Here is a 26625-nt window from a genome sequence, read left to right as displayed (position 1 = left end):
TGTCTAATCCAAGGTCAAGAAGATTTGCATTTCTTCTGCAAATTTTACAGTTTTCTCCTACGTTTAGCTCTTTGATAATTTTGAGTTTTGTATATAGTATGAGATAGAGATCCAGCTTTACTCGTTATGCAGATGGCTGTCTAGTAGGCCCAGCATCATTTGCTGAAATTCAGTTAGCTTTAGTAACATAATTATTCTCAACTAAAATTGATTATTGCAAGACAGCATTCCCTGGGTGTCTGAAGAAATTATCCTGATGTTGCAAATGGAGAAGTGGAGTTCTACTGAGGGTTGCAGCAGTATCCTTGTGATTGGAATTCTGAGGGCAAGACATCATTTCTGTAACTTTTAACAAGACACTTTTAAATCCTTTTCTGATTGGGATGGGTAATTAACTTCACTTTTTGGTATTTAATGAAGCTAAAGTTTGTTTTTAAACATGGGTATGATAGCAATTTGCAGAACTTTTGACTAATCTTTGTTTGAAATACTCTCCTTTGATACCAGTAGAATATTGAATTGCTTTTTGTTGACTAAATGATCAGTGAGCGGCTGTTTTATAGCAAACTCTGTTTATAGAGACATAAAAATGAGGTTTTTTTTTTTTCCAGTTGATCATTAGAAACAAACCTTAATCCACTAAACAAAGTACTGTGAAGTGGTAAAGAAATGACTAAATTAATTTAGCACAAGATTATGATTGGATCAAGAAGGGTTGTACAGGAGTGGAAACAGTTAAGCTAGGCTTTGAAGAAGGAGTGACAGGTTTCTAGGTATATTTATATGTACATCTGTACACACACACATACAAGCAAGTAAGAACGCTAGTGGGATGGGAGAACATTGTGTGCGGAAGCAACCATATATAGTGAAGGGGTGGAGACGTGACAATTACATGTTACGTATAAGGGCCAGCAGAGGATATAGTGTGGCTTAAGCGTGTGGTTGAGGTTGGAGTATCGCTCCTAACTCCTGGATGTGAGTGCCTTACTCTTCTCCAGTCCCTACTCCTCATTTTCCCTTAGAGCAAGTATTGTTGAGGAGCTGGAAAATAGGAGAAATGATCCTTTTCAGTGCAGATCGTCTTTACAGGTAGGAAGAAGGAAGGGTTGCCTGTGTGTGGGGAGGGGATATGATGAGGCTATTTGTTGTATTAAGTTTAAAATCTGTATTTACATTCTAGTATATAGAGAGAGCAAACAAGGAAAAAACAGAAGCAAACAACCAAATACCCAAACCAAACCCAGGTGGTGATAAGCACTCTGCCTGTAATGTAATGAAAGTAGGATAATGTGGTGGAGAATGACATCAGTGTGGTGAGGGAAGATTTTTGAGGAGGTGATATTTAAATCTAGCTTTTGATGACAAGAGCTGGCCGTGTGAAAATCTAGGGAGAGAGAATTCTAGGCAGAGGAGATTGCTCCTAGAAAACTCTTATGGTGAGACTGAGCTTGCTTGTAAAAGGATCAGAACAAAATCCGCTTTTATGTAAAGATTTGCAAGAAAGACTGGAGAATTTTAATTTTATTCTGAGTGAGGAGGGTTTAAGACCTTGTGTGGTAACCTGGTTTACATTTCTAAGGGGTCCATCTGGCTTCTGTGTGAGGATGGTGGCTAGAATAGAAGCAACAAGATTATTGAGAAGGTTACGTAGTAATCTATGTGAGAGTTGGTGGCGGCTTGGAGTGGGGCATGATAGGGTAATCTGGAGAAAATCTCAGATTTGGGGGCTTGTTTTTGAGGTAGTGCCAATGCCTTGTGGTAGCCAGACACAGTGACTATACAGTCAGTCCATCTTGTAATCTAATAGTCACGTTTCGTTCTGGGAAAATGTTTTTGTAACCCTGGAAGGCTGTGGTGTATTAGTTGCGGAAAATAGGGGTCAGAATTTTGGCTTTACTTCCTGAAGTTTTGTAACCGTGGGCAAGTTCATTTTACCTTTCCTGAAGCCACAGATCTTTTGTCATTAAAATGAAGATACTTGTACCTCAGAGGGATTCTGTACTGGAGGGTTTGGAAAGTACCCGAGGGTTCTGATGATGAAGTGAAATAATACAAGTGTTCTGTGACCTGAAGCTTCGTATAAAATTGAAGGTGTGTTATTTCTTTCTTTTTTTTTTTTTTGCATGAAGAGCAAAAGTTTAATATACCAAAGACATTTTGTTTGATGCACTTAATATCAATATTTGGAGGGATTTTTAAGATTTAAAAAGAAGGCATTAATAATAGAAGATGTGTTATTTCAAACTGACATTTGTTCGTATTATTTATAGGATGTAGATCTTGAGATTATTGGTATTAGCCCCCAAGTAAAGACAGATAAGGCATCATAATTTTTTCAGGTGAAGAGCCTTGGGTCTTAGGATTTGGCAAAATCCCCAACTCAGGAACAGGTAGAGAGGGACATGAACTCATATCTAAGAAGTGCAGTACATTCTTCTCTATATGAAATATCAAGAGATGGAACTCATCTTCCCAAAGTAAAGTACAGTACATTTTCCCTTAATGGTGCTTTGGTGAAAGGCAGTAAATCACTGAAGGAAAATACTGTAGGATATTCTTGACACACACATGTGTTTGTGTTTGGAAGGATCTTTTATGTTTTTTTTAAGACTCTTAACTTCAGTGGGGTGTTGACATTTTTAAAGTTGCTGAATAGCAACACCAGTTTTTTTTTTTTTTTTTTTTTTTGAACAGATTACTTTGGTGGAGATGTGAAGTATGAAGGTAGGAAGACCAGTTAAAATAATAAAATAGTTGAGAGAAATAATGAACTAAGACTTGGTGGTAGCAGTAGAAAGAACTGACAATTGTTGAGAAATATTTGGGATATGGGAGGCCGCATGTGCTCTTATATAAAGGGACTGTTGTGTACCTGTTTCGTGGACTTCCCAGGTGTCTCAGTGGTATAAAGACTCCGCTTGCCAATGCAGGAGACAAGAGATGCAGATTTGATCCTTGGATCAGGAAGACTCCTCCCTGGAGGAGGAAATGGTAACCCACTCCAGTATTCTTGCTTGGAAAATCCTATGGACAGAGGAGCCTGGTGGGCTACAGTCCATGGGGTCACAAAGAGTAGGACACGACTGAGCACGCACGCACCTGGACATATATAAATACAAATATATTTTCCTACCAGAACTGTCTGAAAGTAAATTGCAGGCTTGATATCCTTTAATCTCTAAATATTTCAGTGGGTATTTTCTTAAAAAAAGGGGGGCTTTCTCCTGTGTAACCACAGTAGAGGTATCAAAGTCAGGAAATTAACATTGTGTGATTAATTCTTAAGAATAAGATTCTATACTGCTACTGCTAAGTCGCTTCAGTCGTGTCCGACTCTGTGCGACCCCATAGATGGCAGCCCACCAGGCTCCCCCATCCCTGGGATTCTCCAGGCAAGAACACTGGAGTGGGTTGCCATTTCCTTCTCCAATGCATGAAAGTGAAAAGTGAAAGTCAAGTCGCTCAGTTGTGTCCAACTCTTCGCGACCCCATGGACTGCAGCCTACCAGGCTCCTCCGTCCGTGGGATTTTCCAGGCAAGAGTACTGGAGTGGGGTGCCATTGCCTTCTCCAAGATTCTATAAGTCTTACTTAAATTTTGCCAGTAGTTCTGTTAATATTCTTTATAAAGACAAAAGAAAATCTGAGATCATGTGTTACAGTCTATTGCCTTGTTTTTTGTAAGCTCCTTTAATTGGAACAATAAAGTCCTTGTTTTTCATGATATGTTTTTGAAGAATATAGGACTAGTAATTTTGTAGTTAGGGCTTCCCAAATGGTAATAGTGGTAAAGAACCCGCCTGCCAATGCAGGAGACATAAGAGATGTGGATATTTGATCCTTGGGTCAGGAAGATCCTCTGGAGGAGGTCATGGTAACCCACTCCAGTATCCTTGCCTGGAGAACAGAGGAGGACAGAGGAGCTTAACGGACTATAGTTCATAGGGTCACAAAGAATTGGACACGACTGAAGTGACTTAGCACACTCACAAAATTTTGCAGAAAGTTGCTTAATATGGCATTTCTGATGATTTCTCATGATTGTAGTCAGAGGATGTACTTTTTGGCAACAATACCACACAGTTTTGTTCTTAGTACAATATAACAAAAGGCAAATGATGTTTTTCCTGGTGTGGTTAACTTTGATTATTTGGTTAAGGTGTCTGCTGGGTTTGTCACATAACCAGTTATGATTTTGGGGAAATACTTAGAGACTATTTAAATATCCTGTTAATTCTCTAATTTTCACCCATTAGTTTTAATGTTCACTTGTGATCGTTTTTTGATTCTAGTGGGAAGATTGCCAAATGGTGAATTTTTAATCCAGTTAGTCATTTTGCATTTATTTGATTTCTGTTGTAAGGAAGAACTTTTCTTCTCCATTATTTATTTGTTTGGAAACTTATGGAGTTTTCTTTTAGTACTTCAGAAATCTTTTCCTAATTTTCTGTGGATGCCTGAGTTGATTCACATTTAGCTAGTGGGAGCCCTTCATGTTAATTTCAATGTCTTTTTAAAATTTAAAATGTTGAGTGTGAACATATTTCAGATTTCATTTTTTATTTTTTTGCAATTTTATTTATTTATCTTTGGCTGTACTGGGTTGCTTTGCGAGGGCTGCCCTCGGGTTGCGGTATGCAAACTTCTCATTGTGTTGGCTTCTCTTACTGTGGATGGATTTCTAGGGCTAGTGGGCTCAGAGTTGGGGCCCATGGGCTTAGTTGCTCTGAGGTATGTGATCTGTTCCCAGACTCGGGATCGAACCCGTGTCTCCTACATTGCAAAGTGGACTCTTAACCACAGGACCACCAGGGAAACCCAGATTTTATTTTTTAGAGCAGTTTTGTTAATAAGTTTGCACCAAAAGTTATGTAGTTTTTTAAACTTCCTATCATTCTGAGGACTGTTTTTTTTTTTTAAGAAAATATTTCCTGGATATTAGTGACTAAAAACATTGTTAAGAAGTAGATTTTTAAAACAGTCTTTATTTTTTAGAGCAGTTTAGGTTCACTACAGAATTGAGCAGAAAGTCAAGTTTTTGTACTCCTCACTCTACACATGCATAACCTCTTTTACTGTCAACATCTTGCACCTGAGTGGTGCATTTGTTACGTTGATGAGTCTACTGTGACCCGTGATTCCCAGTCAGAGTACATCGCTCACTGACAATGTACAGTGGCATGTGCCCACCATTACAGTGTCATACAGAGTAGTTTCCTTGCCCTAAAAATCCTCTGTGTTCGGCCTGTTCATCCCTCTCTCTTACCAGCCCCTGATCTTATTTTTTAATCTCCATAGTTTTGCCTTTTCCAGAATGTTATGTACTTGGAATCAAACAGATTAGAGCCATTTCAGACTGGCTTCTTTCACTTAGTAATATGCCTTTAAGGTTCCTCCATGTCTTTTCATGGCTTGTTAGTTCATTTTTCTTTAGTGCTAAATATTTTCTTGTCTGGATGTACTACAGTTTATCCATTCACCTTCTGAACTTTGGTTGCTTGCAAGTTTTGGCAATTATGAATAAAGCTGCTGTAAACATCCATGTGCAGGTTTTTGTATGGACATATAATTTCAACTCCTTGGAGTAAATTCCAAGATGCACAATTGCTCAGTCATATGGTGAGAGAGCCCGCTCATTGGAAAAGACCCTGATGCTGGGAAAGACTGAGGGTAGAAAAAGAAGGGGGTGACAAAGGACGAGATGATAAGATGGTATCATCGCCTCAGTGGACTTGAGTTTGAGCAAACTCTGGGGGATAGTGAAGGACAGGGGAGCCTGGCTTGCTGTAGTCCATGGGGTTGCAAAGAGTTGGACACGACTTAGCGACTGAACAACAACGTGGCAAGAATAGGGGTTTCCCTGGTGGCTCAGTGGAAAATAACCTGTGTGCCAATGCAGAAAATGTGGGTTCATTCCTTGAGTAGAGAAGGTCCCCTGGAGAAGGATATGGCAACCCACTCCAGTATTCTTCCCTGGGAAATCCCATAGACAGAGCAGTCTATTGGGCTATATAGTTCAGTGGGTTGCAAAGAGTCAGACACAACTTAGTGACTAAACAACAATGAAACACTGGTGGTGGTTTAGTCGCTAAGTTGTGTCTGGCCCTTGGGGCCCCATGGACTGTAGCCCACCAGGCTCCTCTGTCCATGGGATTTTCCAGGCCAAAATACTGGAGAGGGTTGACATTTCCTTCTCCAGGGGATCTTCCCAACCCAGGGCTTGAACCCCCATCTCTTGCATTGCAGGTGGATTCTTTACCGACTGAGCTACAAGGGAAGAAATTGCCGAACTCTTACTAACTTGGTTGTTATCACTTTGCATTCCAGTCAGCAATGGATGAGAGTTCTTGTTGATCTGTATCCTTTCTAGCATTTGTTGTTAGTGTTCTGGATTTTGGTCATTATAAGAGCTGTGTAGTCATATCTCATTGCAGTCTTAATTTCAATTCTCTAATGAGGTATAACGTTGAGTATCTTCATATGCTTGTTTGCCATCTGTATATCTTTGATGGAGTGTCTGTTCAAGTCTTTGCCCTTGTTTTAATTAGGGTGTTTTATTATTATTGAGTTTTAAGAGCTCTTTGTAGTTATATAACAGTCTTTATCAGATACGTCTTTTGCAAATATTTTTTCCTATTTTTTGGCTTATCTTGTCATTCTCTTGACCATGTCTTTCGTAGAACAGAAATTTTCAATTTTAATAAATCCAGTTTATCAAGTATATCTTTCATGGATTGTGTCTTTGGGTTTTATCTGAAAAGTCATTGGCATAGTCAAGGTCATCGATTTCCTTTCATATTATCTTCTGGGAATTTTATAGCTCTGGATTTAGTGAAGAGGATCTAAGAGCCTCATGATGAAGGTGAAAGAGGAGAGTGAAAACGCTGGCTTAAAACTCAACATTCAAAAAACTAAGATGGCATCTAGTCCTATCACTTCATGGCAGATAGATGGGGAAAATGTGGAAAGTGTCAGATTTCATTTTCTTGGGCTCCAAAATCACTGCAGATGGTGACTGCAGTCCCGAAATTAAAAGACCCTTGCTCCTTGGAAGAATAGCTATGACAGACCTAAGCGGTGTATTAAAAAGCAGAGACATCATTTAGCCGACAAAGGTCCATCTAATCACAGCTATGGTTTTTCCAGTAGTCATGTATGGATGTGAGAGTTGGACTATAAAGAAGACTGAACCCCAAAGAATTGATGCTTTCGAACTGTGGTGTTGAAGACCCTTGAAAGTCCCTTTTGTACATCAAGGAGATCAAACCAGTCCATCCTAAAGGAAGTCAACCCTGAATATTCATTGGAATCACTGGTGCTGAAGCTGAAACACCAATACTTCGGCCCTCTGATACGAACAGCTGACTCATTGGAAAGACCCTGATGCTGGGAAAGATTGAAGGCAGGAGGAGAAGGGGACAACAGAGGATGAGATGGCTGAATGACATTAGTGACTGAAAGGACATGAGTTTGAGCAAGCTCCAGGAGATAGTGAAGGACAGGGAAGCCTGGCATGCTGTGTGGTTCATGGGGTTGCAAAGAGTCAGACACGACTGAGCAACTGAACAACAACAACAATTTAACATTTGGTCTGTGATCCATTTTGAGGCAGTTTTTGTGAGGGGTGTGAGGTCTGTGACCCATTTTTGTTTTTGCGTGTGGATGTCCAGTGGTTTCAGCACAATTTTTTGAAAAGATTTTTTTCTCCATTGTGTTGCCTTTCCTTATTCAAATATCAGTTGACTCTGTATGTGTGGGTCAGTTTCTGGGCTCTTTATTCTATTCCATTGACCTGTTCTTTCACCAGTACCAGTGTTTTGATTACTGTAACTGTATGAAAGTGAAAGTTGCTCAGTCGTGTCTGACTCTGTGCGACCCCATGGACTGTAGGCTGCCAGGCTTCTCTGTCTATGGAATTCTCTAGGCAAGAATACTGGGGTGGGTTGCCATTCCCTTCTGCAGGGCATCTTCCCAACCCAGAGATCGAACCCAGGTCTCTCGCATTACAGACGGATTCTTTACCATCGGAACCACCAGAGAAGCCCACTGTAGCTGTATAGTAAGTCAAGAAGTCAGAATACTAAGTTCTCTGACTTTAAGGAATCAGTTTTTGAGGGTGCTAATGTAAATGGTGATGTGTTTTAAATTTCAGATTCCATTTGTTCATTGCTGGTATATAGGAAAGCAATTGACTTACTTAACCTTTATCCTGCAACATTGTTATAATCCTATAGTAGCTGTAGTTGTGTTGATTCTTTTTTGGATTTTCTTCCTAGACAGTCCTGTCATCTGCGAATATAAACAATTTTATTTCTTACTTCCCAATCTGTATCCTTTTTATTTTATTTTCTTCTTTTACAATACTTGCAGGAATTTCCAGTTTGACGTTGAAAAGGAGTGGTGAGAGGGGGCTACCTTGCTCTAACACGGGTATTAGCTGAAAAGTTTCTAGTTTCTCACTATCAAGTATAAAGTTGATGTGCAGGTTTATTGTACATGCTCTATTTTGCATTGAGAAGGTTTCCCTGAAATCTGCTGGCTGTTTTTTTACATGTTGGATTTTGTCAAATACTTTTTCTGCATGTATGCATGTGGTTATGTGATTTTTTTCTTTAGCCTGTTGATAGGATGTGTTATGTGTATTGATGAACATTGAACTAAGCTTGCATATCTGGAATAAATCCCACTTAGTTCTGATGTAGAATTCTTTTTATACATCATTGGATTTGATTTGCTGCTATTTTGTTGAGGATTTTTGCCTAGGTTCCTAAGAAATGTTGAAAAGACGGATTTTTATGACTCCAATTTAAGTCTGTCTTGGTTTTCTGAAGTGTGATACTCATCTGCAAGTTTAGCGTGAAAGAAGCTGGTTCATATTTTGATGTGTTTTCTCTCTCTGATGAACCATACCTGTGAGTTGTAAAAAGATAAGTTTTTTAAATGTTTTAGCACTGCATCTCAAACACATGCTCAGATGTTATACTACTATTTTCAGCAATCATAAAATTATTCTTTAAAATTGCTAGTAAAATTACTCATTTTCTCTATAGACTAGTAAACAGTTTGTAGAATATCACAGGACTCTGGACCAAGTTTTGAGTAACAGTCTTAACAATACACGATATACTGCTGCTTGCTCCTTTTCTCGTCTTAGCAATCTAGTCTTAGAATTAAAGGCTTGATTCTTAGTCTGTAATAGCATTTGTTACCTTCTTGATAGATTTTAAAAACTTTTCATTGTGAAAAATTTCAAACAAATACACATACAGAGAGACTGGGAGAATGAATTCTCATGTAAATCCATCACCCAGTTAGCAACACTTGTCCAGTCTTGTTTCATTTATATTCTTCTTGCTTCTTCGCAGTGGATTATTTTAAAGCAAAATTCAAGACATAATACTGTAAATAGCTCAGCATGTGTCTCTTAAGAGAGAAGTACTCTTTTAGAAACATAGATACCATACTGTTAATCACACCTTAAAATTTTAATAACTTCTTAATATCAGTTCAGTGTTTAAATTAATTTTTAGCACATATTTAATTTTTAATATGGGCTCCTCTGGTGGCTCAGATGGTAAAGAATTTGCCTGCAATGCGGGAGACCTGGGTTTGATCCCTGGGTCGGAAAGATCCCCTGGAGAAGGAAATGGCAACCCACTGCAGTCTTCTTGCCTGAAGAATCCCATGGACAGAGAAGCCTGGAGGGCTCCAGTCCGTGGAGTCACAAAGAGTTGGACACGACTGCGCACACAGCACACCATTAAAGTGTATTGAGGAGAGTCCTGTGCTGCACAGCCTCGGGCCCATCTGTTATTTGTGGCTCTGCTGGGTCTTCACTGCTGCATGGGGCTTACTCTAGTTGCAGACAGCAAGGGCTCTAAGGCGTGAGGGCTCCAGTAGTTGTGGCACCGGGGCTCATTGGTTGTGGCTCACGGGCTCTAGAACATGGACTCAGTAGTTGTGGCATATGGGCTTAGTTGCTCCATGGCATGTGGAATTTTCCCAGATTAGGGATCAAACCCATGTCCTCTGCATTGGTAGGCAGATTCTTAACCACTGTGCCACCAAGGGAGTCCCTGGAGATCATCTTAACTCATTTTTTCACAGATGAGAAAACTGAGGCTCTTAGCAATAAAAAAAAGATTTATTTACTGTCTCACAGGTAGTCATTCTTTGCTCTAATACAAGGCCATGGATAGGTAGTGAAATTCACACATGCCCGTCATTTGGGGAGACTTTACCCTTTTTCAGTTGTCTCAATGAAAATGGAAGGTTTTCTGTTGATGTACTTTTAATTGATGTACTTTCATTTCTTTAGTAGTTTGGATTAGTGTATTGGTTTAACAGAAGTCAAGCTGACTTTTGTTTTTTTCTTCTCCAGGGATTGCTTCCAGAATGAAAAATACATAAAAAGCATTTTATAGTCGGAAGCCATGACGTATATATCAGGTTGTTTTTTTCTTTTCCCCACTCAATTTTACATGGAAAACCTAGTGTTATCTTGTTTTTGGAAATAACTTTTTAGGTCCTGCTTACTTAACTTTTTAGACATTTTTCAGTAGTTCTCAATCTAGATAAGCTTTGGGAAGATTCTGTGTAACTTTAAAAAGCTAATAAAATTTGACCAAGTGTGTGTTTTCAAGTTTAGTTTGCTTGTTTAGAGATGGTCTGTTATCAGTTATCTAGGCAAGACTGTTTAGTGAGTCACTCAGTACAGTTTATTAATTGTCCAAATTCTGGATAATGGGAATAAGTGACTATGGGCTGCAGTAAAAGTGTATTTTTATTACCTTGTCTGTTTGGTACAGACTTTGGAGCCAGAATGCCCAAGTTCAAATCCTGGCTCTGCCACACAGCAGTTTTGTCACTTCAGGCAAGTTATTCAACTTTTCTTTTCCTGTTTCCAGTCTTTAAAATTAGAGATTATATTAATGGTAGTACCTGTTTCGTAGAGTTCTGAGGATTAGATTAGTTAATAATATGTACAGTACTTAGAACAGTATCTGGCATATAGTAAATGCTTCAGTTCAGTTCAGTCGCTCAGTCGTGTCTGACTCTTTGTGACCCCATGAATCGCAGCACACCAGGCTTCCCTGTCAATCACCAACTCCCGGAGTTTACCCAAACCCATGTCCATCGAGTCAGTGATGCCATCCAACCATCTCATCCTCTGTTGTCCCTTGCTCCTCCCGCCCCCAATCCTTCCCAGCATTAGGGTCTTTTCCAGTGAGTCAACTCTTTGCATGAGGTGGCCAAAGTATTGGAGTTTCAGCTTCATCAGTCCTTCCAATGAACACCCAGGACTGATCTCCTTTAGGATGGACTGGTTGGATCTCCTTGCAGTCCAAAGGACTCTCAAGAGTCTTCTCCAACACCACCGTTCAAAAGCACCAATTCTTCGGCGCTCAGCTTTCTTCACTGTCCAACTCTCACATCCATACATGACCACTGGAAAAACCATAGCCTTGTGTCAGCTATTTTCCTTTCTTAGTTGGACAAGGCTGACCCTGGCAAAATTGTGAAATAGACAAAGTTGGCCTGTACACTCATTCACCTCTAATAGTTGGATAAGCAGTCCTTTTTCAAGCTGCTGCTGTCTTTGGCATTCCTTCCCAGGTTGTCCTTTGCTAAACTTTTGCATGCTTGTTCTCCCTGCCTAAGCAGTGAAAATGCAACTCACAAAATCCCCACCCTATTTTCCTGTTATTCATTATAGTAGGAATTGTGAGAAAAGTAATCTGATTGAATGACTTCACACTATTAATAAATAACAGTTGTGAACAACTTGTCTTTGTAATAGCTCTGAGTTGGTTTTGCCCTGGAATATTTCATTCATTTGCTTCTGCCTGCTTTTCAACTTTTATATCAGAACTCAATGATTATTTAAAATTTTCTACCCTTTCTTTGTCACACAGATAACATAGTGTTTAGTTAAAAAGATTGCCTTTAGTTGGACTAGGTTTGGTTGTGACTTTTGCTTTCTATCTGGGCTTCCCTGGTAGCTCAGATGATAAAGAATCTACCCACAATGCGGGAGACCCAGGTTCAATCCCTGGGTCGGGAGGATCCCCTGGAGAAGGAAATGGCAATCCACTCCAGTATTCTTGCCTGGAGAACCCCATGGATATTGTTTGGTTCCTGTGGATATTGTTAATTGGGACTAATCTATTCAGTGTGAACAGAGAATGGATAGGATGATAAAAACCAAATTCTGAGTGAAGTAACATGTTCATTGCTTTTGCGAAAGTTGTTTTACTGTACTTTAAATGCTGGCTTGATGTGCACTCTTGAAGATAATCCCTCCACTTCTGGGTGCATTTAAGAAAGCCGTAGTCATCTTTTATTTAGTTAAATTGCAGGTGTCCTGAGCATAAGGACAATATTTTATCTAATAGATACATCTTTCCACATTTCTGAGTGTGTAGTAGACCTTCGGTAACTCGTCCTAGGTTGTTATACATTAAATTAGTTTTGTTTATAAGGACTATAATTTGCGGTGCATGATTGACCTGCGATGTGTCTGAAACTCTGTATAGGAAGCATGCTAAGACGGGTTCTGCAGTAGCTCAAGATCAATCTGTGTGTCCATCTGTCATTGTATTTATCACTCCTTTCTTTTTTGTTACTGTCTAAGAACTGGAGAGTACAGAGGAGGTTGGTGAAATTACAGAAAAAGCGCTAGTATGTAAACAGGTAGAATTTCTCCTGAAATGACTGGGATACAGATTTTAAAAAGGAGCCTTACTATTGTTTGAGATTTGACATACTGTAAATTAACCTTGAGTTTATATATCAGCGGGGTACTAGTTATCTGGTGGTTTAAGAGAAACCATTAACATTGTAGCTTTTATTAATTTTCCTGATTAACAGAGTGTTGACTTACTGAAATGTAAACTTTATATTCTTTGTTATATTTTAAGGACTTAGTTTTGTTAGAATGAAGTTACATGTGCTGGTTGTACTGGTAACTGCCTTAGTTCATTAAGGCATGGTGCCAGTAAGGCCAAAGTTACTATGACAGTGTTATTTATTATTATTTTTAACTATTATTTTAACCAAAGTAATTTTGTCCAACCTATCCACATATTGCTTGGAAGGGATCTTCTTAGCGAATATGTTTAGTATACAGATGAGATAGATAACAGTGATCTCTGAAGGAGGAGGAGGCCAGCATATTTTTTGGGTCTTACTGATTCTTAATCATTTATACATGATTTCACACAGATTTAGGACTTTCAGAGGATGTTTAATGATCACAAAAGGCGGTGCATTTGTGCCCTTGCCACCTCAGGACTTGAATGCTTAACCAGCTCCTGTGTGCCTTTGGCTTGGTACCCAATTGTTAGTGGTAGGCACTGTCGAGTGAGGTCTTGCTACAGGAGTGGATGCCATCCTCAAGAATCTCGCCTGTTTTTCCTGAAATTGCTCAAAAGCTCCACTCCTTTCTCTGTTCAGGTCACTCAACATGGTCTCCTCTCTGGATTTTACTAAACATAGGACTGGTCCCCAAGAATCTCTGAGCCAAAGTTCTTGACAGCTTGGCTCTGCTGTGCTCACTCAGTCATGTCTGACTCTTTGCAACCCCGTGGACTGTACCCTGCCAGGCTCCTCTGTCTGTCGGGTTTTCCAGGCAAGAGTACTGGAGCAGGTTGCCATTTCCTACTCCATGGTATCTTCCTGACCCAAGGATGGAACCGAAGTCCCAGGTGTCTCCTGCATTGGCAGGTGGATTCTTTACCACCTGGGAAGCTCTGATTGAAAACCGAGTATAGGAAATGATATGACACAATCAATGTTCCACAAATCTGTGTCCCAGAAACTAGACCCAAGAAGACATACAATAGGTGCCAAATGTGGATAGAAGTGTTGTGGTTGCTTGGAGTGTATATACTTGAAATGATTTGAAAAACTTTATGAGAGAGATGAGATTTGAACTGAGCTTTAAAGGATGGGTAGGATTTGCCAGAACTGAGTGTGTGTGTCTGTTGTGCTTGTTTTTCTAAGGTAATGTCTTCGTGTCTATATTGTGGAGGGGTGGTAGTACATGAGTGGGTCTGAGATGTGTGCTGTGTTGGTGTGTTGGGAAGGAGCTGAGAGTTTGTACTGTTACAGAAGAGTTTCAGAAAGAAGGACTTGTTATTAGGATTATTTTGGTAATGGTGAGCTGGATGGATTTAGAAAGGGAAGGAGCTTAGGAGGCTATTAGAGTAGTTCTGACCTGAACTGAAAAAGGGTTGATGGCCGCTGAAATGGAAAGAAAACTGATTGTACAGAAACCACTAGAAAGAATCTATGGGGTGAAGGCACAATTCAAGATGAGTCTGAGTTGCTATGCTGGGTCCAGTAGTATTAGTGGTGTCCTTAATGGAAACTGGAGAGAGAAGTCGGGCTGGGGTTTGTTGTAGGTGGACGATAAGAGGTTTAATGTGGAATGCGACAAGCTGTTGGAGTCCTGAAATGAGGTGAGATTTGTAGATAGAGGGTCCACCATATCACGAAGCTTTAGGATCTGGTCAAGACCAGTTGTTTTTTCTGTTGACTGTTATGAGGAAGACAGTGATGTAGAAAGATGCTGAGGAGAAAAGAGGAAATGACTATGTGGAATTTGGAGCTCTGGAGTTAAGCATAGTACTTTTTAAAAATATAAATAGTGCCATTTAGAATTACCTTGTGCTAATATTTGAATAGAATCTGAAAATTCAACATGCTTGGAGTATCCTTCTAGTTTTAGCTTTCATCTTTATTCCCCTAAAATGCTTTCTAAGTATTTGTAAATCTCCACAGGTTTATGTTAATTAATATCTACATTAACAATTTACACTAAAAATTAATATTTGTATTACTAAATATAGGCTTATTAATAAAGCTAATATAAAACTTATATCTTAGACCTTCCTTTGGATAGCTGCTTGTCATTTGACACTAACTGGCAGTTAAGTTTCCGTCAGTTTGTTTCTCAAGGAGTTTGTGTTTTGTGAGGAGCATTTCACTTCTCTAGTTCTCCTTCAGAGGGTTTTAGGTGGTTGGGGGAATTTGTATTTACAATTTTGAGTAATTGACCTCAAAATAGATATGTTTCTTCTGTAGTGTTTAGTAATGTTTCACATATGATCTAATTCACTGCTAAGCATGACAGTATAAAAAATGTTTAGTTAGGAGCCCCTCCCTTTTGCTAGCCTCTGACTCATGCATCATAATACTCAGTTTCATTAGTGCTTGAACTTGGAAGTATATCAAAAGCAGTTGTGAATTTAATACTAGAAAATGGTTAATATACTTGGAGACATTATTCAGTCTGCAGGTAGCGTTTGATGTATAGATTCGTGGTCTCTTTGGTCCACAAGATGGGAACTGCTGGTATTGCATTTCAACCAAGAAATATGTAAGAGTAGTAGTTGTGTCTCATGCCCCTTGAAGGGGCACTTATTATATAGATTTTATTGTTACTTTATGTACCAGCTAGCTGAAGTATGAGTCACTGGATAGAATTTGGAAAGCTGTGTTTCATGCAAAAGTAGGCTTGTAAATTAAATTTACTTGGGTGTTTGAATATATGTTTACTTGAAAGATATTTAATAATGGTTTTATTTCAATGTGCAGTATTAGCTCTTAGAGCTGGTTGCTGTTAAAAATAATTTCATGTTCTTTCTAGGATGTTTTTGACTTTGGTAGAAAAAGTGTACTCAGTATTAATTTCATCTCAGTAATGCAAAATCACATAGTTGAACTGATGTTATTTTTCCTCTTCCATTCCACTTACTGTTACCACAGGTACAAATGATGCTCTCAGATAATTCTCTCCAGGATTTTAACTTTGTAAAAAAGTTTTGTAGTATTAAATTCACAACTGCTTTTAATTATATACTTCCAAGTTCAAACACTAATAAAACTATGAGTATTATGATGCATGGGTCAGTGGTTAGCAAAAGGGAGGGGCTCATAAGTAAACATTTTTTATACTGTCATGTTGAATAGTGAACTAGACCATACTTGTGAAGCATTACTAAACACTACAGAAGAAATATATCTATTTTGAGATTAATTACTCGAAATTGTGAATACACTACAAATTCCCCTGTAGTTAAAACTGAATTTTAACTTTCAGTTATGAAAAGACTATTCCTACAACGTCTCAGTAGAGTGTATACTGTATGTATCATTGTCTAATATAATGCACTTACCTCAGAATTCTTGAGCTTGGTTTTGGTACTGCTTAGTTACCTGAATTTTGGGGAGGAGTAGGCTATGTATCAGGCTTCCTTGGTGGCTCACATGGTAAAGAATCTGTCTGCAGCGCAGGAGACCTGGGTTCGATCCCTGGGTTGGGAAGACCCCCTGGAGGAGGGCATGGCAACCCACTCCAGTATACTTGCCTGGAGAATCCCATGGACAGAGGACCTGGTGGGTTACAGTCCATGAGGTCACAAAGAGTTGGACACAACTGAGTGACTAAGCGGAGAAGGCACTGGCACCCCACTCCAGTGCTCTTGCCTGGAAAATCCCATGGACGGAGGAGCCTGGTAGGCTGCAGTCCATGGGGTTGCTAAGAGTCGGACACGACTGAGCGACTTCACTTTCACTTTTCCCTTTCATGCACTGGAGAAGGCAATGGCACCCCACTCCAGTACTCTTGCCTGGGCAATCCCATGGACGGAGGAGCCTGGTAGGCTGCAGTCCATGGGGTTGCTAAGAGTCGGACACGACTGAGCGACTTCACTTTCACTTTTCCCTTTCATGCACTGGAGAAGGCAATGGCAACCCACTCCAGTATTCTTGCCTGGAGAATCCCAGGGATGGCAGAGCCTGGTGGGCTGCCGTCTATGGGGTCGCACAGAGTCGGACACGACTGAAGCGACTTAGCAGCAGCAGCAGAGTGACTAAGCACACACAGGCTATTTACCAGGCTTACATGACGACTTTTTATTTTTTTAATGGCAGGGTCTTTTGTTTGTTTTTTGTGAGACATGGACATTTAAGTTATGCTGGCACAGTATTAATTCCATGAAGATTAGCTAAGGTAACGTAAGACCACAAACTGTTTAGTTGAGACTATATTAAAGTAATACTTACCAAGCAGGCGTGAATGTTTTAATTGAAATACTGTGATTGCGTATCCTTGGATATGCACATTATGTCATTTGTTCTTGTCATGTGTCTGTTCGCTCATTTTAGTTTCCAGTAGCATGAGCAAGTAAGTGATTTCTATTTCATTCCTGAGAAACCAAAGGAAGAAACTGCCTAATCAGTATGAAAGTTGCCATTAAATCTCAATTGTCCATTTTATGGATGCTTTTATGATTTTCGCCTTTGCCCTTCAACACACTTCTGGATTGCTGTCAGATTGTGTATAATCAGTAGGTGCAAACTAAATTTAAAAATCTAAATAGATAAATATAAATTACCTGAGTTTGAAAAAAATAAAGTTGCTGAATGAGAAAAGGATTTCAAAGTTAAATATAAGATATATATATATATATATATTTGCTTTTTTCTATTAACTTGGTTTATACCATCTTTCACTCTTCAATAATAATAAGTAATACAGGTAGGAATTGACTTATTAGTACTACCAACTTAAATTGTAAGTCACTCAGTGTGTCTGACTCTTTGCAACCCCATGGACTATACAGTCCATGGAATTCTCCAGGCCAGAATACTGGAGTGGGTAGCCTTTCCCTTCTCCAGGGGATCTTCCCAACCCAGGGATCGAACCCAGTTCTCCTGCATTTCAGGTGGATTCTTTACCAGCTGAACCACAAGGAAAGCCCAAGAATACTAGATTGGGTAGCCTATCCTTTCTCCAGGGAATCTTCCCTACCCAGGAATTGAACTGGGGTCTCTTGCATTGCAGGCAGATTCTTTACCAACTGAGCTATGAGGGAAACCCTACTACCAATTTAAGATTAATGATAATAGTGCATACATACATATGTTTAAGGTTTTAGGGGAAAAATATCTTTCCTGTACCTAATTTGACTGACCAACCTAATTAGCTGACTTTTTGCTATATTAAAATTCTAAAGATCGGAGTCCATTATTAAAATAAATGAGTAGGATTAAAACAGAATTTATTAAAATTAAGCCTTTTTAAAAAAATAAATACTTTTGGATAAAGTAGCAGGCTTCAAGTGAAATTCAGTTTTGGTCTCCTTTACAGGAATAGCTATTCACAGTTCTGCAGAACCACTTACCACATTTTGCAGTATCTCCTGAGGAAGTCAGAATCTGAGCCACCATGACGACTGAGTCTTGTCTTTGTTCTGATTTATAAACTGTGCTTTCATTCTGACCATGTACAAGGTGAAGGTTATAGCATGGATACTAAAATCTTAGTAAGTGTGATTTTTATTTTAGCTATTAAATAGTAGGCTCTCTTATAGTGAAATTGTCCTCTTAACAAAGTTTATGCTATTAAAAGGAGTGAGGACTTGGCAAGCAGGGACGTAATAATACACTTGTAAAGTGGAAGGTTTTGCTTTCCAGGTTCAAAAGGAAAAATCCTTGAGAAAGAGAAGGAAAAGCTTCTGTTACTTCTTTCACTTTTCTGGTTTCACATAGGTATCAGGATGATACAAATTTAGTTGAGAAAGGGATTTAAGAAAAGGGAAAGGCTGGCTTTCGTGGCCAATGTCTAAATCCAAGCCATTAAAAAAAATTATTACATTTGCTGTGCATGTTGCTTCATTTATAAATTGGTTGTCATTAAATAATAAAGTCTTCATAGTATTGTAGTAGTCCAGTGTAGAATCCTAGGAACCTTTTAAATAGTTAATATAATTGAGTGCATTTTAAATATTGAATATTTTGAGTATAAATATTCAAAGTTATATTGGAGTGATTATGCTAGTGGTTACCTCAGGGATATTTCGTCGATTGGTTGTCCTGAGAGTAGGTAATGTGCAGTTTTTATTTTTTGCACTGTAGACAGAGCAAGATTTTGAGGATGTAGGCTATCAAGGAACATTATTTTGTTTCACATTGTTACTTTGTTAATTGTAAGCGTTACTCCTCAACATCTTTTCTACCTGTGCTTATTAAGAGCAGTGGATAATTAGCACATTTAGGCTGCTTTTCTCCCTTAGGAAGAACGATAGAGTTGACTGTTTGATCTTCTGAATTCTTTAGTGAATCAAACATTGTGGTACTATGCCTCAATAGCATAATAGTCAATTGCTCATAATTTGAGAATGTAATGTGTTTAAGATACATGGTTTGTGTTCTATCCCTTACATTTGAATCTTTTAACTACTGGTTATTTTTCTAAATTGATGGTGATGACCTGGCTGAGATGAAACATTTCTGTGAGAGGCTTCCTGCTTTAACCTCCTTCCCTCTTAGAACAAACTTCCCTTTGCCTGTCCCTCTTGCATTCCACAGTACATTTTCATTAAATCCCCAGGTCTAAGATTTTTCTTTGGGAACTATCTCCAGTGTCTCTCTGGAAATTAAAAAAAAAAAATGTCAGTATGAAATGTTACATGCATACCTTGAGAAATTGATATTTTATAAGTTGAAGCTTACTTTTATATTTTGGGCATGTTTTCAGGGGTGGAATTATATAGGTATTGTTTTAATAACCATGTCCTAATTATTTATAGCTTCCTGCCTGACATAACTCACTTCAAGAAGTGCACAATGTCAGAACGTGGAATTAAGTGGGCTTGTGAATACTGTACGTATGAAAACTGGCCATCTGCAATCAAGTGTACTATGTGTCGTGCCCAGAGACCTAGTGGAACAATTATTACAGAAGATCCATTTAAAAGTGGTTCAAGTGATGTTGGTAGAGATTGGGATCCTTCCAGCACCGAAGGAGGAAGTAGTCCTTTGATCTGTCCAGACTCGAGTGCAAGACCAAGGGTTAAATCTTCATATAGCATGGAAAATGCCAATAAATGGTCATGCCACATGTGCACGTATCTGAACTGGCCAAGAGCAATCAGATGCACTCAGTGCTTATCCCAGCGTAGGACCAGGAGTCCCACAGAATCTCCTCAATCCTCAGGGTCTGGCTCAAGACCAGTTGCTTTTTCTGTTGATCCTTGTGAGGAATACAATGATAGAAATAAACTGAACACAAGGACCCAGCATTGGACTTGTTCTATTTGCACATATGAAAACTGGGCCAAGGCTAAAAAATGTGTTGTTTGTGATCATCCCAGACCTAATAATATTGAAGCAATCGAGTTGGCAGAGACTGAAGAGGCTTCTTCAATAATTAATGAGCAAGACAGAGCTCGATGGAGAGGAAGCTGTAGCAGTGGCAACAGCCAGAGAAGATCACCGCCGACTACGAAACGGGACTCAGAGGTGAAAATGGATTTCCAGAGGATTGAGCTGGCTGGTGCTGTTGGCAGCAAGGAGGAACTTGAAGTGGACTTCAAAAAACTAAAGCAAATTAAAAACAGGATGAAAAAGACTGACTGGCTGTTCCTCAATGCTTGTGTGGGTAAGTTTCTGCATTTGTTCAATGGGTTGGGAAAAGATATTAAAGACATGAAAGATATAAGGAAGGTGACGTTATTTAGCGTTTAGTTGATTCAGCATGACAGCTACACTCGCAGCATGCGTACATAAGAGCCTCTGGGTCTGTGGTCTTGTCCTGACGCTGTCCTGTGTCGCCTCCCATTTCACTGTGCATGCGTCTTTCCATCTTTGGAGAGAGAAACGTCAAGTTACAGCGGAGTTTTTTACAGATCTGTAGTAAAATATATACCTGCAGTTTAAAACTGCTACTCTGCTTATTTTAACAAGATGTGACTAAGGAGCGCCAGCTGCAGCTTTGGAGTGTCTGTAAACAGTGTGAGCGTCTTGTGATGGTAGAAGCTTCAGTCAGATGTTAAAAATATCACAAAAATGTGTGACTCCAAGAAGTTGAATAGACATAATACTGACCTTCAAAATGCTGATTTTAATTTTTTGTGAATGTCTTGTAGTGAATATTTGCAAACTTCGTGAAACTGATTTCATGTGGCCAGCTGATTCCATAGTTCAAATTATGATTTGTGTGTTTTGTGTTTTAGCACCTTCCTAAGGATGGATATTAGTCTCAGTTACTGGCTTAGAGCTGTTAAGGGACAGAGACATGTTGTGAGAGTAAGATTCTCTCCAGTTACTGATCTTGTGAGTTAATTATTTATGATGTAATTTACGAAAGCAGTTAGTTTGTCTCCTCTGTATGACCCCCCCCCTTTTGAGTAGATTAGCTATTTGAATTATATAAATTTAAATTATTTGGATTGGGTGCTTACTTTGACATTCAGTTTTGTAAAGAAAATTTTGAGTGACTACTAAAGTTCAGTCTTGTGTGGAATAATAGCTATGCCTTAAACATGGCTTAGGGGTGTGTATGTGTTTGAGGGGGGGGTGTGTGTGTATTTCCCAGTACCAATTAATTTTGTTTATCCTCCTGAATATAGCCCCAAGAATATGGAGTACATAACTTATGAACCTACAAGTCCAAAGAGTAGATTTCAAGAAATCTGTTTTTTTGTTTTAGCTTTGTCCTGGCCCCCCAAGAAAGTCCCAGCAGATGAGCCCTTCTGAACACCAGACCCAGCCAGCGCTTAGTGACCGTTAGCTCCACTTTCCCCTCTCCTGAGGACAAGGAATGACAGCACACTGAGCTGTCTTCAGCCGTCTGCGCTGCTCCATTACAGCCCATTGATTCTTTTTCTCTCCCCAGGTTGAGGTACCACATATGGTGTGAATGTTTTTTCTTGTTTTTAAAACCCAGAGATACAGAAGGGTTTTATTTATTATGAATGTTTAAAAATTGAGGTCAAATTCACATAACATAAAACTCATCATTTTGAAAGTGAACAATTCGGTGGTATTTAGCACATCCACAGTGTTGTGCAACCATCACCTCCATCTAGTTCTGAAACATTTTCATCATCCTGGAAGAAACTCATTACCCATTTAAGCAATTGTTCCAAACCTCCAAGTCGCCGGTAATCAGCAGTCTGCTTTCTGTTTCAGTGACTATACCTATTGTGAATATTCCATACAAATGGAATCTTATGTGATCTTTTGTATCTAGGTGTAATTGTCCTTTAATTACCTATCTGCCTTTTGGAACACTGTTATGATTATTTTTGCAGGCAATAGTGTAATATGTTAATATTAACTATAAGGTGGTGTTATAGTACCTGTATGTTTATAGATGGTAAGAAACTAGATTGCAGTGTTTTTTTTAACTGCTTTGAGGTCACTGTTTCTCCAGGTTAGTGGATCTAATTATAAGAACTGCTTTGAAATATTTTTTCCCCTTGACATGCACAAGTTGGACCCGTCAGTATATCTTTGACTTTATGGCTGTTATTTCTTGCATTTCTGAATACTGTGTCTTCTTGATGTTTGTCTTTCTTTCCATATATTGAGTTTTTTTGGATAACCATCTTTTTGCCTCTTTGAATTCTTATAACTGAGCAAAGTCAAGTCCCCATTCCCACATACTCCAGAGTTTCTAGGTTCTTCGGGCTGGGAATTGATTGGTTCTTGGTACTGTGGATTCTCTTTCCTACCAGCAAGTATTTTTGACTTTTCACTATGTAATATGGTTCTAAACAGTTGTATGAAAGATTTTGGTCCTGTCTTTGTTGGATAGTCATATCCTGATTTGTAAATATCATTGAAACATGTTAAAAAAAACAAACAACTTTTAGTTGTTTACATTGTGTTGGATTAGCAGAAGTCCACATGTATTGAAAATTAATCTTCTCCCTTTCTGTCTGCCTTATGCTTTCCAGATTTCATTAGATATGATATATTATGGCTTACCGATTTAGACATTTAATAAAGCCATCTTAGTACTCGCTTTGGCAGCATATATACTAAAAAAAAATCATCTCCAAAGTATGTACACTAAGTATAAAGTGTATACTATGCATAAAATTTATACTAAGTATAAAATGTGAGACTTTCCCATTTGAAATTGAAATAAAAAATCTCAACCTGAGGCCAGCATTTTAAAATGGGAATGAAGATTCAGTATTGAGAAGGCTAAAGCTGAAGTTTCCACAGTATTAAGAAAGTATCTTTTACGTGACTGTTGGGTATAAGTTTCACCTCAGTCATATTATCTTGTGTGGTGAGGGGACTTTGGGGACAGTAGTGCCAAAGCCAGAGGAAAAAGAATCTGGGAGTGGGTGCCCAAATGGTAGAGGCAGAGGTGGGTTTAAATGTCTCTGGAATGTCGGCAGTTTAGTGCTAGGTTATTTTCTGGGAGCTCTCTCGGTTCTAATCATGGTCTACCTTTCCCACTGGATAGATGATGATGTCTCTAGAATTAAGGCAGCACCACCTAACTCATTATTTAGTGCTGCTCTTCTACCGAATCAGCTGCCCTTTAGAAGACCAACAAGGACCCCCAAGTTGATCCCTTGAAAAGACACAGGGTCAGATAAGAATCTCAAGTTAAATCTCTACAATAACTTCTTGTATGCCTGAACCCTAGACTGTCACATCCAGCTGCTGCCTCTGCAGCATTTTCCCTTGAATATGTAATATTTCAAACTCATTTCAAACTCAGTGAGGCTAAGACTGAGCAAGCCTCTCAAATCTGTTCTCTCACTCTCCCATGTTGGTTGATGACTTTGGACACAGCAGGTCCATTATTATATTTGCTGTGTCCAAAGCTTTAGTCATCCTCGGTTTTCTCCTTTTTTTCTCATACTTCGTTCTCACTGGCTTTGTCTTCAAAATATATCCAGAATCTGGCCACCTCTCATCACCCTGGTCCAAGCCGTGATCCTCTGTTTGTATCCTTCTTTACCAGTTGTTCTCTGAATAGGAGCTACTCCACTCAGAACCCTCCAGTGATTCCCTGTGTTGCTCAAAGTAAAAGCCAATTTTATAGGCTCTCTCTGCTCTCTGTCCCACACCTACTTCCCCCATTTTTAGACACATTCTCTTTCTCTCTCTCTCTCTGACTCCAGCAACTCTTGCAACCTTTCTTATCTGCAAGTAAGCCTCAAGCCCTTTGCACTATCTATTTCCTCTTCCTGGATTACTTTCTCTAGATTGCAGGATTAGCGAACCTCCTAATTGTACCTCCTGCAGGTATTTTCTCACATGTCATCTTCTCTGGGAGGCCTCCCTGACTGCTGCATCTGAAATTTCAGTCCTGTTCTGTATCCTTTTCCTCCAACTTTCATTTTCTTCACAATACTTGTTAACCTCCTAGTATACTTACTAGAAATCACCTCATTTGTCTGTGTCTGTCTTAAAACTTTTTTAGCAAATGTATTTTTAATTGGAGAGTAATTGCTTTACAATCTTCTGTTGGTCTCTATTGTACAACAGTGTGAATCAGCTGTAAATATATAAGAACTTAAGCTTTATGACGACCAGGAATTTTGTCTGTTTTGTTCACAGCTGTTTCCTAGTACCTTAAACAGTGCCTGATACATAGCAGACATTGAAATTTTTGTTAATCAGTGAATAAACTTTTGCGGAAACTGGGATCTGGACAAGTAGACCTTTCAGAGACAAACCTTTTTGCTTCTCTCCTAAATTTCTCCATTCTTTGCTTTCTCTCCACCTTTCTGTACTTTTCACCTTACAGACTACCCTCGACCAACTTAGCTTCTTGTCAGGTTAAGACAGAGCAAGTAGGTCCCATGGATCTTATTTGAAGAGGTCTCAGTTTATCACTAGGTGGTCTATGGATATGGAAAGTCTGAAGTCAGATTTCTTTACATTTAATTTCTCCATCTTCCTGATGAATATTTAATAGCTTGATGGGAAAATTATTGTATGTGTTTTCTATACCTTGAGTCCTAAATCAAAGTTTTTTTCTTGAAAAGTTTTTATTCAGTTGCCATTGGACGTGTTGCTTCCTGTTTTGCATTATGCCTTAAGCAGCTGCGTTTCTCTTACATTTAACTTGTCTAGTGACCCTGCTAATGAAGATGGAAAGGATTTGATGTTGGAGACAGTGAGAAGGAGTGCTGTTGAAGGTGGAGGAGGAAAAGAATTGTGCTTGGCAATGGCATTAGAGAGAACATATGCATTAGTAACATCTCTGTTGCTCCCAAGCTTTGGAGTGACCTACAGTATGTACTGGTGTACTCTTGATGAGAATCAGACTTATGAGCTAACCTAGAATCTTATTATCATGGAGCATGTTGAAATGGAGTCACGAGGATTGTAATCTTATTACTGAGCAAAATTCTGGTGTATCTAAACATTGGTGATTCTTAAAACATAGGAGATACAGTAGATTTAACTTTTTCTTACAAAGTGTCTGCAAACATTTTGTTGTATTTGATGGAATGTTTTTCCGTTTCTCATAACTTCTGTTTAAAGGTAATATTCGTGGCAGTTACAGTCTGTTATTTATGCTGATTATATTTTGGCCCCCTTACTATATACAGTGTTACATGCATCTGTCCACTCCAGAGTGTCAGATGTTAACTGTAGACTGTAGAAATGTCTGAAACTTGTATGTTGTTAAGCATATCAGAATGTATTGCTTTCATTACCACTTTTTTCATTTTAACAATAATTAGTGTATAGGCTTTTTCCATTTTAAAATGGTCTTTTCAATTTATTTTGGTACTGGTATTAAAAATCATGTGTATGATGGTTTTTCTCAAGGAAATGAATTGCTAAAGTTTTATTAGTGGTGTTTTCTTCCTCTTGTGGAAAGGGTTTCAATTCCACCGTGTGTCTGTATTGGGGAGCTTCCTCATGTCTCAACAGGTAATTCTCAAAACACCATCAGGATGCCTGAGAGTTCAGCTCAATTCTGATACTGTCTACCCTGTAGGATTTGCAGGTTGAATCAAATCCTGTAGGTGAAGGAGTCAGTCCCAGAAGACCTCCCTCCACTTCAGATGCCAGAAGCCAGCCCCAAGCCCAGATTCTTAACCTGTACTTTTGACTGATTGGCTCTAAGTCAGAGGTTCCCATGACACTCCCATCCTCACACACCTTGGGTTTGACAAAGTTGTTAGAACACCTCACATAACTCAGAGAAGCAGTTCACTTACTGGGTCACTGGTTTATTATAAAAGGATAGGATAAAGGATACAGATGAACATCTAGATGGAAGAGATGTGTAAGGTTTGGGGAAGGGGCATGGAGCTTCCATGATGCTCTTTCCAAGTGTGCCACTCTCCTCAAATCTCTGTGTGGTCACCAGTCTGGAGGCTCTTGAAACCCTGTCCTTTTGGGGTTTTATGGAGGCCTTATTACGTAGACATGATTAATTAAATCATTGGTCACTGGGCAGTCTCCCGCCTCTCTCCCCTCTCCGGAGGTCAGGGTGGTATAGTGGGTGGAGCTGAATGTCACAACCCGTTAATCGTATGGCTAGTTCCCCTGGCAGCCAGCCCCAACCGTGGGGTGGGATCCAAAAGTCACCTACCCTGATGTGTTTTCAGGAGCTGAGGAAAAGAGACCAAATATTATCTCACTGCTTTTATCACTCAGGAAGTATAAGGGTTTGGGGAAGCTGTGAGCCAGGAACAGTGGATGAAGGTCAACTATATATATATATATTTATACTTATATCGTTCAGTTCAGTCGCTCAGTTGTGCCGACACTCTGCGACCCCATGGACTGCAGCACACTAGTCTTTGCTGTCCTTCACCAATTCCTGGAGCTTGCTCAAACT

The 26625-nt window shown here is 39.2% G+C and overlaps 1 protein-coding gene and 1 long non-coding RNA gene across 11 annotated transcripts in view; one reads left to right on the top strand and one right to left on the bottom strand.

The window, feature by feature from the left end:
* Nucleotides 1-26625, top strand: part of ZRANB1 (zinc finger RANBP2-type containing 1) — a 69542-nt gene that overhangs the window by 6837 nt on the left and 36080 nt on the right. For 5 of the 10 annotated variants that reach the window (XR_014066544.1, XR_014066542.1, XM_081533689.1 and 2 more), the window contains exons 2-3: nucleotides 18160-18334; nucleotides 19601-20451. The exons of 2 other annotated variants lie outside the window; for them this stretch is intronic. Coding sequence is in view for 4 of the 8 variants with exons in the window: in XM_081533689.1 (XP_081389815.1) it covers nucleotides 18294-18334; nucleotides 19601-20451 (892 nt within the window). In the remaining 4 variants the exon portion in view is untranslated. The remainder of the gene's footprint in view (nucleotides 1-18159; nucleotides 18335-19600; nucleotides 20452-26625) is intronic. 3 more of the 10 variants (XM_081533698.1, XM_081533677.1, XM_081533714.1) reach the window with 1 other exon arrangement.
* Nucleotides 8293-16373, bottom strand: LOC145523464 (uncharacterized). The gene is made up of 2 exons (XR_014066591.1): nucleotides 16184-16373; nucleotides 8293-8912 (listed from the first exon to the last, which is right to left on the bottom strand). It is a non-coding gene; the product is annotated as an uncharacterized LOC145523464 (long non-coding RNA).

This window comes from Giraffa tippelskirchi, chromosome 2 (assembly GCF_054371585.1).
Source record: "Giraffa tippelskirchi isolate mGirTip1 chromosome 2, T2T-mGirTip1v1.2.pri, whole genome shotgun sequence".
In the NCBI taxonomy this organism is placed as follows: Eukaryota; Metazoa; Chordata; class Mammalia; order Artiodactyla; family Giraffidae; genus Giraffa; species Giraffa tippelskirchi.
This window is presented reverse-complemented; position numbering and strand designations above follow the sequence as displayed.